Below are 12,695 nucleotides of genomic sequence, written 5' to 3' on the forward strand. Positions count from 1 at the left end.
AGATCGGATTTGTGCAGTAGTGTAACGATGAACTGAAATTTTGCAGTTGAAGGCGGCACAAAGTCATTAAGAAGTGTTGCAGTTTAATAACTTTCAGATGTCTTGAGCACACTTTTTATTATTTCCAAAATCGCCTCACGCTTTTCGAAATTCCGTCATTTCCAAATGCTGTAAAACACAAGATAAAACTGGTATAATAAGTTATGAGACTTTCTTACATTGCAATACTGATTAGAGACTATGCCTCTGATCAATGATGAAATGTAACATATTTTCATACCTTTTGATACCAGTTTTTAGTTGCGTTTTATATTCTTTGAAAGTGACGGAATGTCGAAACGTATTCGGCGATTTTGGAAATAATAAAAAGTGTGGTCAAGGCATCTGATTACTAAAGTGCGTCCAAATAGTCGCTTCGTCTCATAGCATTTTCATGCAAATTGCAACAGCTTCGTGTCGACTGTGGACCAGACATCAAAGAAAATCATTTGTTTCCCAGCAACACACATAGGGTTTACTATATATTTGCATCTCAGTGCAGTCAAGAAACCGAAGTAAGTGCGAATACACCGTAACGAGTTACCAAAATACACTGAAACTGTCTACGGACAGCATCTGAAATTTTATCATTGGAGTTATGGTTCACACTGTACAATAACTGGATACGGTTTTTTCTATATCTACATGTATATTCTGTAAAGCTCTGTAAAGTTTTTATCTGGGGGTACACATGTACCACATGTAACGGCTTCTTCCGCACCAGTCGCCTATGGAGTACGGGAATAATGACACCTTAAATGCTATGTGAGTACTGTAATATTAATCTTAAACATTTTGTAAGGCGACTGCCGACAGCTGTTAAGTATTTCATGTAATGCATGATACGCATCTTTCTACATATCCTTCATTACTACTACCGGTTTCAATCATAATTATGACAGTATAAAAGTTACAACTGAGCGTTCTCATTGACACACCACCTCTTGATTATGAAAATACCTGTTAGTTCTTTTGATGTTGGGCAGGTCAGGCGGGGCTGTGCGAATAATATTGCCAACTGATATGACATGACATATGTAAATAATATATGGACTTTTATACTGTTGTTATGGTTATTAACCGAAATTGGTAGTGATAGAAAAGTACACTGTTATGTGTCATGCATTTCATGAACTAGTATAATCATCTCCCTGTAATGGTAGGCGATTTTTGTTACTAAGTAGCACTAACTACGAGCTATAGTAATGCTAAGAGCACAGGTAAAGTCAGTAAATAATGGAAGTATAAATACAGGCGTGCGAAAATGTAGACGTCGGCCAAGTGGCAGGAAGTGTGAGCGGGTACTCACCGGGGACGGGGTCATCGAGGTAGGGCCCGGCGGCTGCCAGGTGAGTGGTGAGGATGGCGGCGAGGGCCAGCATGAGCGCCAGGGAGGTCCGCATGGTGCCTGGAGTTGGAGCTGGAGTGTAGCTGGAGCTGGAGCTGGAGTGCTGAGGGGCGGGCTGCCGGCGGCCGAGTCGTGCGGCGGTGGCGCCGCGGCGCCTTTTGTAGCGTGCCGCCCCACGCCCCACGACTCATGCGCGCCGCGCCGCCGGACACGCCCCCCGCCGCCCACCGCCACCCACGCGCATCTCGCTGCTCCGCGGCCCTCTCGCGGCCGACAGTCGAGCCGCGGAGGGTTTTTTTTACGCCCGGCGGGATTCCGCGAAAGCCGCCCTCGCGAATCGGGGTCGCAAAGAGGCCGGGAAAGACCAACCCTATACAGCACTCCAGTGCCCGCAGACTTCGGAAGCTCGTCTACTGGCACCACATGGTTCGCACATGCACGGCCGCAGATGCGATCCGGTCTTGCGAAATGGGAGGAGTATTCCCTGAGGAAATGAGAAATTCCAAGGAAGAATTGCGAGTCTAATAACAGAGAAAGAGACAGTATTGCATAAACTGGGTGATTCTTATTAAGGTTTAAAAACCACTGAAGTGACGCAAATGACGGTGAAGCAAGTAATTTAATGAATGAGATTTTCGCTCTGCAGCGGAGTGTGCGCCGATGTGAAACTTTCTGACAGATTAAAACTGTGCGCCAGACAGAAACTCGAACTCGAGACCTTTGCCTTTCGCGGGCAAGTGCTCTACCAACTGAGCTACCCAAGCACGACTCACGGCCCGTCCTCACTGCTTTACTTTTGCCGGTACCTCGTCTCCTACCTTCCAAACCTTACAGAAGCTCTCCTGCAAACCTTGCAGAACTAGCACTCCAGAAAGAAAGGATATTGCGGAGACATAGATTAGCCACAGCCTGGGGGTTGTTTCCTAAATGAGATTTTCACTCTGCAGTGGAGTGTTAAAATTGTGTGCCGGACCGAGACTCGAACTCGGGACCTTTGCCTTTCACGGGCAAGTGCTTCATTCTGGAGATACTGGCAGAAGTAAAGATGTGAGGACGGACCGTGAGTCGTGCTTGTTGGGTAGCTCAGTTGGTAGAGCACTCGCCCGCGAAAGGCAAAGCTCCCGAGTTCGAGTCTCGGTCTGGCACATAGTTTTAATCTGTCAGGAAGTTTCACATCGGCGCACACTCCGCTGCAGAGTGAAAATCTCATTCTGTAAACATCCTCCAAGCTGTGGCTAAGCCATGTCTCCGCAATATCCTTTCTTTCAGGAGTGCTAGTTCTGCAAGGTTCGCAGGAGAGCTTCTGTAAGGTTTGGAAGGTAGGAGACGAGGTACTGGCGGAATTAAAGATGTGAGGACGGGGCGTGAGTCGTGCTTGGGTAGCTCAGCTCAGTTGGTAGAGTACTTGCCCGCGAAAGGAAAAGGTCCCGAGTTCGAGTCTCGGCCCGGCACACAGTTTTAATCTGCCAGGAAGTTTCAAGTAATTTAATATAAGACACATGGGGCCGCAAATGTCGGGAAATATTGTTAACATTTGGGTTGCATTCAGAAAGTATTGATATAATCAATCAACCTTAAATAGAATAAGAAGCGAAATATTGCAATCAATTTCGACCTGAAAGATTGGTAATTAATTGAAGCCAAAAAGAAAGTGGATGACAGGTGTTGAACATGTCACCTTATGAATTACCTCGTTGCCCGTGCAGCGATTGTGCTTGTCGATCCTCCCCCCGCCAGTAAGGGGCAGTGCTATACATCGCTCTGTTAGGCTACTCTGTTTTCGAACACCTTTTGTAAATGTGATATCTTGTAAATGTAGATGCCACGAAATTATTATCCTATATCTACATCTAAATGATTACTCTGCAATTCACAATGAAGTACTCGTCAGTGGATTTATGGAACTAGCTTCAAGCTGTTTCTCTACCATTCCACTCACGAACCATGCGTGAGAAGGATTTTTATTTTGATGATCATTTCTCCCTTTCTAGATGGTCGCCAACAAAATATTACACACTTTGAAGACAAAGTTGAGCTGCCCTTCTTTGACCTTTATCTATGTCCTCTAATGTGGATCCCACACCACACACAGCAATACTCCACAAGATGGCGGACAAGAGTAGTGTAACCAGCCTCTTTAATAGACCTGTCGCATTTTCTTAGTGTTGTGCCAACAAATCGCAGTCTTCGGTTTACTTTCCCCACAACGTCCGCCTGTTAGCTAAATGGTAACGTGTTTGCCTACCATGCAGCGGGCGGGATTCGATTCTCGGCCGGGTTGGAGATTTTCTCTGCTCGTGTACTGGGTGTTGTGTTGTCCTCATCATCATTTCATCATCACTGACGCGCAAGTCGCTCAATGAAGCGTCACCTGAAATAAGACTTGCAACCCAGAGGCCGAACTTCCCCGGATTGGGCATCACGGCCAACAACGTCACATGCTCATTTCATTTCCCCAGAACATGATCTATGCTGTAGTTTGAATTGAATTTACAGCCTTTACATTTGTGTGTTTTATCCTCTAAGCGAAATTTAGCGGATTGCATTTAGTACCCACGTGGATGACTTCACACTTTTCGTTATTTAGTCAGTTGCCACATTTCACACCATAAAGATATCTTATCTAAATTGTTTAGCATTTTGTTTCGATCATCTGATGACTTTATAAGACGGTATATGACAGCATCACCTGCGAACAATCTAAGAGGGGTGCTCAGATTATCTCCTAAATCGTTCGTTATAACTGAGCCATATCTGATCTTATTTTGTGTTTTTTTTTTCCTTTTGCCCCTTCTTTTTTGATTACAGACAGTATGTGGTCAAGAAAACATAGGTCATTTACTAGTAATTACGAAGTTCGAAATCGTATAATCATTTACCTGTGACGCAATGTGGTATGCTTCTTTTTGTACAGTACTTTGCAATAAACCAGCGAAGACCACGAGACCGGTAAATAAAACAATAAATATTGCTTCAGCATAAAGAAACATAACTGTCTAACGCGATAAAAGGAATATTACCTGCCAAACGCAAGACTCGAACCCTGAAGTACGTAAAATTTAGAACAATGGATTACTCGAGAATTACTAAATGTATCGGTTATCAGAGACGAAGGCTGCGTTTTGGAACACGCTATTATGTAATGCTGACGGAATAAATTTATGTCAATGCACTTAACTACCAAGTCAGTTCAAGGTAACTTGAAATGAGAAACAATATTTAAGTTCCACGTCATATACTTAATTGAAAGCTCAAGTGGACACAGTAATACATGCTGCATAGTAGGCAAACACGTTACCATTTAGCTAACAGGCGGACGTTGTGGGGAAAGTAAATCGAAGACTGCGATTTGTTGGCAGACGTCATGTATTACTTGATAAGTAAGCCAGATACGCAAACATCATATGAACCAAGTTCAATACACGATGTAACACACTTAAGAAGCTAAAAATGAATGAAAGAGTGACTTAGTTGACTGTACTACCCTTTGGCTGAAATGTCTTATTTCGGATTCTGTAACACCCTCGTGACTACTGTCCTCATAAGACAAAGAATTAGCAACAGTACACGGAGCGTAATTCGCACGTGGCGTTCATAGCAACGTCGCTACGTAAATCAGTATTCACCCATTAAAAGCTAAGCGACACAACTTTGAAGGTAGGCAATGCTTATGGCTAACCCCAGCAACTTCAGCTACCTAACCAAGCAGCAGACACAGCGACTGGCTACATTCAGCCCTCATCGTCTCACCTGCACGCCGATGAGCACACGGCAGCCAGAGTTCCTCGTTTGGCGGGTAGCAATGTGTCTCGCTCCCTGAGAAGCAAGCCTACCCACACGACTCCCATAAGCTTCAAAGATATACATCTGATCAAACTGTTTGACTTACAAGGAGATCAGGGAAAACAGATTTTTGTAATCTGCGGTAGAATGCTTACCTGGCGTTTGGGCGGTCCCGTATGCGGCAGAGCTATAAACAAAGATGCATGTTCTATGATCAATTCCGTGAACACTGAAATACATAAATATGTAGAATGTTTACTATGTAATTTTTTAATTCAAACGATCTTCATTACTAATCTTCCACAAAAGATCGGTTAAGAATATATATCTGCAATGAAAACTACATTTTGCCCGCATCTCGTGGTCGTGCGGTAGCGTTCTCGCTTCCCACGCCCGGGTTCCCCGGTTCGATTCCCGGCGGGGTTAGGGATTTTCTCTGCCTCGTGATGGCTGGGTGTTGTGTGCTGTCCTTAGGTTAGTTAGGTTTAAGTAGTTCTAAGTTCTAGGGGACTTATGACCACAGCAGTTGAGTCCCATAGTGCTCAGAGCCATTTGAACCATTTTTGAATCAAAACTACATTTTTGTCTGCGATATGCAATTAGAAATAAGAAGACGTCCATTTTTCATAAAGGCGATAATTAGATATGTGTCAATTAGCATACATTCGGTCAGTTTTATTTTTCAGTGACGTAGGTATTCGAACCGAACGGGAACAACCAAAGATATAACGACCGAAACGAGACTCGAACCAGCGATCCAGCGATTACCACTCTCGAGCTTTACCGACATTTTCCCATTTTCATGTATTTACGCTTCACAGAAACGCTCGTAGGACATGTATATTTGTTTAAAAATTTCCATTGGCCAGGGCTGGAACAGAGGTCATTCACTCGACAGGGTATCACTCCACCACAGATCCAAGTTGATTATCGAAAAATGAACTGCATTAGAGTACTAACGACACTCATAAAACTTCTTAGTCGATTTTCTCGAAAATTTTTGAGAATTGCATAGATTTACTTTTTACGATTGAAGTTTGAATCCTGGCCTCTACACGTCATAAACATAAGAAAAATACAAAAACCATGTGGTCACGTTGTCAGTTTCACTTTCAAACTCGTGTTCGGTGCAGAACAGTCTTGTGGAAAGGTGTTTCAGCTACCGTTACCAGTTAAGATATGTTGACTACTTCAATATTTATTGAAGTAACTGCGTCGATGGTTTAAAATTGATTAAAAACGGTATTGACCGCAATAATGTACTTATTTGTAATGGTAACCGGTTTCGGTCAGAATATACCATCTTCAGCCGTTTATTCCACGATGGTAGGCGGTTGCGGTGAACGGAGGAGGTGTCGTGGCTCTACAAACGTCAGCTACTCAACTGTGCAGCTGACCTTCCTGGAGCCACGACACGTGCTCTGTTCACTGCTACCGCCTACCATCATAGAATAAACGGTCTGTAGATGGTCCCATTATGACTCAAGACTGTTTTTCATCCACTTTGAAGTATTTTTGCTAGACTGCTGATTTTATTCAAGATAAATGTTCTCAAAAATTATGTTTCGATGTATAAACCTCATCTTCAGGCTACAACGCCAGTACAAAAATATAAAAGTACATGTAGATATTAAATTTTTCTGTACAGCCTTGGCATATGTGGTGGTCAGCATATGGAGAAAGAGAAGGATAACGTAACGTGATGGAATATTCACTTCGTATGTTGGTCTGCAGTTCACACAAAAAATTTAAAGTACTCAATCATTTTGTTCATATGAGATGGATGTCTTCTGGTCATCTGTTCACTTACTTCCATTGTTAAGATTCCTCGGATCTTATTAACCTCTGTTCATAAACTTACAAATAATAATTAAAATGCAACGTCACAGTCAACTTTATTGTGCAGTAGAAACAAGACGGTGGTCAAAACAAAGCTTGCTTCAATTTAACTATCAATATGTCGATCCTGGTGTTGTAAGTAACGAGCAGGGTCTACGGAGCATCTTGCTGACGCATCTCTGAAATCGTTCGGCGAAATACATAACTTTAAAATACAATATTGAACCCATAATAGGTACTTTCATTGCTTGCCTGTACACCGTCCGTCCAAAAATTTCCGAGACATTTTATTCCTGGCATATAAGAGTCGTCAGCACAGTAACTACGGTGACAGTGGAACTAACAGCTGTAAACGACATAAGTGCTTTCGAACAGTCGGTTGTGAGCAGGCAGTGTTAAGTATTGAACGTGTGGCCGCAGTGTGTCAAATTTTGTGTGTGTCAAATCGCGCTGGAGCAACATCTCCAAAACAAGTGTTCAAGGGATTCTCCAGAATGTTTTGAAAAAGAGTAAAGCGTCTACAGAGATTGTTCCGCACATCTTGACTCCCACACAAAAACAACGATGCGTCGATGCTTCACGTGACTTGATTGAAAAACAAAGCGGGGCAAATCTTTTTTTGGAAAAGTCATCTCGGGTGGCGAGACTTGGTGTTATACGAACCTATCACAAAACTACGAAGTGCAGGAAGTCACATGAAAGGTTGTAGCTTTGACGACATAACCGGAATTCAAGCCAAAGCGATGCGGGAGTTGAACAACATCCCAAAAAAGGACTTTACTGACAATTTTGTATGGTTGTATGAACATTCTGTGCGCTGATCTCAAGTTCGAGAAAACTATTTAAATCATCTGAGACGTTGAAAATAACATCTTAACTTTTCTCTATATTTATTAATCCACTTTCGTAACTTTTTGTACTGATATGATGATATCAAACATTATTTCCTCCAATCACGGCACATCTGCTGACGCAACGACAGAAGCTTTCCTTTGCTAGTGAAAGAAAAGAGATGAAATAAGAGAATTTAACATTCACCTTTTCAACTCGCCAGTGAGATGTTAATAGAAACCAGAAGTACTACGTGATTTGGTACCCTACTGTACAACTGCACAAAACTGTACTCCCAGTTGGTCACTATAGGGTGGAGGTGGAAAAAAATCTAAAAAAGCAGTAGTCAAAAATCTGGATAATGCATAAACTAAATAATAAGTTTCTTGAAAAAAATTCTTGTTTTCTAGGAGTGGGAAATATGCCCAGCCAAATTGATTAATGATGAAGGTTGCATCCAAGAAACAGAATTTGTAATGACACTATGCAAGTTAAAAAGGAGTGCAGTTACGAAATTCTGTAAGGAATTAAATACAAGAACTTAGATTCCTTTTTCGCAGAAACATATCAAGGACGTACGAGAATGCAGGCTTTCTCGGTGAACTTCGATGATGAAGTCTTGTCGGCTGATAGCCCGAGAAGTCTTCGTCATATAAAGGACATCATTTTCGGCTTAAGGTTATAGAAGTTTTTATTCTACAGAATAGAAGTTTGTGCATCAATAAGCGAAAATTAGACCCTCAAAACAATTCATACAGGCTGCAGGCCCATATGACAATAAATTAATACAGAAATGACGATTAAATTTTATGGTCGCATGCAATCCAGTGTTATGATCAAAAATTAAATTGCATGACGGAGATAAAACAAATCGATCGGAGGATGATAATATTGACTGCTCAACCAAAAACATTGAGTTAGGTAAAATTCTGAAGAAGTTTTACGTTTATGGAAAGAGCTTTATAATTGAAAATAGCGTTGCCTATGTTCAGAAAGTGAAAGAAACTACAGTTCCAGATGGAGGCTACTTTGGGTTGTACAGTTACTGAAATTTCATATACTAATTAGCCCCTAAAAATGATTGAACAGAGTTTACTACACCGCAGACAGTAATGTGTTGGATAAGTAATGGAATTCATTAACGCTTTACACTTATATATTCTCTTACAACTATTTTTTACTTGACAACAAATTCTAAATGTAAAAGGAGATGCTTGCAATGGTGAATGCCTTGCAGCTACAATAGCAGCTTTCTCTGTCAGTTATTATTTTGTTTCATGGCGCATTTAGAGCGCTTACGCCCTCATTTTCAGGTGGATTATGGGTAACATTACTCGTTTTTCGTCTTTGCTGTATCTAGTTTTCTGTCTGAGAGTGTAGACCCTCAAAACGCATCCTGGAAGAGAATATAAGTGATTGACACAGTTTTAATTTGTATTACAAAGTTACTGTTTGTAAATCACAGTCGACCACAGACAACTTAAACAATAAAAGGTGATGAATTCGAATTCTGTAAATTGGCTAAGAAAACGACCAACTTAAGTTCAAAAATTAGTTTTATGTCTGAGTGTGAGACACAGGGTAAAATATATTTTGTGGATTGAACTGTGTTCAATAAGAATGGAAAACACGACTTTCAAATATTTAAGAAACCAACTTTTACAGATGTAACTAAGACAACCAAATGTCATCATCCATTACAGCATTACTATGCCTACTTTTCCTCAATGATACGTATGATCCCATTGATCTCATTACATTAGTTGTAAATAATGAAATAGTAATATTTTGAATAAACTTGTGTACAATAATGATATTGCCAAAAAGCAGTCTCCATGTCCATCTACATATATATAAATCAGGATGTGTGTATGTGTATGTGTGTGTGTGTGTGTGTGTGTGTGTGTGTGTGTGTGTTCACCATATTCCTCCAAACCATTGGAACGTTTTCAACCAAATTGCCCTATTGGGAATCATCACTGTGAAGGTTAGGACCTCCCAGATACAGGTAAAATAGTTTTTTTCAGCCCCTGACTCGTAGGCTGTAGTGTGTTGTGTGGGAGTTGTAACAGCCTGCCGTATCGACCTGCTTTGCAGGGCAGCCTATAAGTCATTGGCAGAAAACGATTTTGAAGCCCCTGTCATGTAGGGTAACCTGCTTGGTAGGTGTCTTGTGTGAATAGTATAGGCATGCTATATCGATCTGTTTTACGGGGTCCACACATTTGGATGGGTACTGCTGGGGGAAGATTGTGATGGCTAGAGGATGGGACAAACAGAAAGAGGGGGCAGATAGTGATGGATATCGAGGGTGACAGAAGGGGATGGGCAGAGAGCAGGGGGACAAGAAGAATAGATAGGGAGAAGAGGGGATGGAGGGGAGGGACAGAGGAAGGTCAACAGGAAGTGACTGTTAGGGAGAGGAGGAGGAGGAAGAGGTGGATGGGGAATGGGTGCAGAAGGAGATGGATGGTGACAAGGGGCAGGAGAGGGTCAGAGAGAGGGGCAGGCGATGGACAAAGAGAGAGAGAGGGAGGATGAGATGAACAGGGGATGAGAAGATGGGCAGAAGGGTGGAGAATGAAACAGGAAGAGAGAGGGGGACGAGCATATGGACAGACAAAGAGGAGGGAGGAGGTAATGTACAGATGAAGAGTTTAAGAAGGGCTGGATGGATATCAGGCAATGAGATGGACTGAGAGAACAGGGAGGAGGAGACAGATAGAGAGAGAGATGAGGAATTGTATTGTGTGGTTAGTACCAGCATGCTTTGCAGAGGCTACACATGTTGATGAGTATGACAGAGGAGAGGGGGGGGGGGGAGGAGATGGACAGTGAGAGACAGGGAGAAGATTTGATGGACAGAGAGATGGGGAGGAGGGAATGGGCAGAGAGAGAGGCAGAGATAAGATGGACAAGCCGAGCATGGAGATTGACAGAGAGAGAGGGGAAGAGGAGGTGGACAGAAAGATCGTGGAGGAGGATAAGATGGACAGAGAGAAGGGGCAAAGCCAATGGACAGAGAGAAGTACTAAGAGGAAATGAACAGAAATTGTGTAGGAGATGATGTGTAGAGAGAGAGGGAGAGGAGGAGATGTTCAGAGAAAGGAGGTAGGGCGATATATTCGGAGGGAGGGGATGGAAGACATGGACAAAGGTAGGGGGAGATGAAGAGACGGAGAAATTGAGGAGGAGGAACGAACAGACGGAGGTGGGAGGATGAATGGGAAAAAGGAATGAGGGAGGAAGAGGTGGACACAAGGACGGGGGGGGGGGGGGGAGGAGAAGACATGTATTAGACGCAGACGTGAGCGAATGTACGGGGAAACGGCTATTTGTATAAGAACACAATTCACGGCTCCAGAGGTAATCTAATAAAGTAAAGGTTGCCATTGTGAAATGCATAATATGTAGGTAAGACATCTGACAAAATCAGCCACATGTTTTGGGGAAATTATGAATAAGTCATAGATTATCCGTAAAGAAAGAAATTCAGAACGTCTAAATTGTACCAAATTTCACTCCACAATTGATAAAAAAATCTGTCTGTCAGACGGATAAGACAGTTGATTTCAGGAACACTACAAGAAACAAAACAAGGGAATTCATTCGATGTTTCTACGACAAGATGCTCAGCTGAAGCCCGCTGTGCATTCGAAGCTGACAGCTGTTGGCAGATCCTAGCTATCTGCCATGAGGAAATTATACAGCAACGTCAACTTACCGCTAACGAAGTCAGCTAGTACTGGAATAGTTAATACATGCTTCCGTCACCTGAAACTCAGATTTTTTTATAGTTTATGATATTTCAGTGTCAACTCCATGAGATCTGTTTATAGCTGGGCTGGTGGCAAAATACAAATTAAGTATATGAAAGTTTGTTATACACAAAATCTTCTTCACGGAAAGTAATAAACTATGAAATTACAGTATCTTTGCAAGAGATACGAACCACAGTCAAACTACAAAAATCGGAAAGATAGACTACAGCTGCCCACTGACAGAGCTGCATGTCGTGGAAAGATAGGAGGCTGCAAAAAACCTTTTCTGCACATTCGGATGGAGTAAGGCTTCACCGAGACGGGTGTGAGTATGTGCTGCTACTGAAGGATTATACTAGGTTATGTTTTGATCTGGAGAACGTTTTGGTCAGGTCAATAGTCCAGCACACACTGATCGAAGATAGCATGGTCAACACGTTGTGTTGCTCTATCTTATTCAAAGACATCGAAGGAAGGGCACTACCACTAAACTTAACACTCCTTAAATGTAACGGCTGCTGGACAGATTACCACCTAAAAGCGCCAGGGGTAGTCACCTTGTGTACCTAAAGGCAACCTGTACCATCTCTCCAGGTATTTGAGACAGTATAACGATGATGAATGTAATCTGGCAACGCACATTTTTAACAGGCTCCATAGACAGATACGTCCATCGTGATGGTGTACATAGAACCAAACCTCTTCTAAAACACAATGTCGTGCCAGTCCTGTGTCCAGGGTTGTCGTTTGGCAAACCACTGTAAGACACTTCTCTCTGCTGCCGTGTCAGAAGAAGCCACAATAATGGCCATCGTGTTGGCAGCTGTCGTCAGAATGTCCTTGCGTATTCTTGTCTTGCAGCAAACAATCCGTATCGAGAGGCATGTTACATAACGTGGATATACGATCCTCTACAGTCGAAGAAAAAAAACCCTACACTCTCGGGAGCTAGTCGAGTGAGGTCATTGAGACCCGGCATGACTCTGAAAATGGTCCTCCTGAACCCAGTGTTTCCATATTCGTTTCCCAGTCCTAGGATGTGGACCACCGTGAGCAGCAATATCACGGATCGATAAACCCGTCTCAATAAAGCG

General features: G+C 42.5%; 1 protein-coding gene across 1 annotated transcript in view; it reads right to left on the reverse strand.

Annotated features, from left to right (window-relative positions):
- Positions 1–1,512, reverse strand: part of LOC126475288 (uncharacterized) — a 410,573-nt gene extending 409,061 nt beyond the window's left edge. Inside the window, exon 1 of the mRNA XM_050103046.1 lies at positions 1,349–1,512. Coding sequence (XP_049959003.1) covers positions 1,349–1,442 — 94 coding nt within the window. The 5' untranslated portion in view covers positions 1,443–1,512. The remainder of the gene's footprint in view (positions 1–1,348) is intronic.
- Between the last annotated feature and the right edge of the window lie 11,183 nt (positions 1,513–12,695).

This window comes from Schistocerca serialis, chromosome 4, assembly GCF_023864345.2.
Source record: "Schistocerca serialis cubense isolate TAMUIC-IGC-003099 chromosome 4, iqSchSeri2.2, whole genome shotgun sequence".
NCBI lineage: Eukaryota > Metazoa > Arthropoda > Insecta > Orthoptera > Acrididae > Schistocerca > Schistocerca serialis.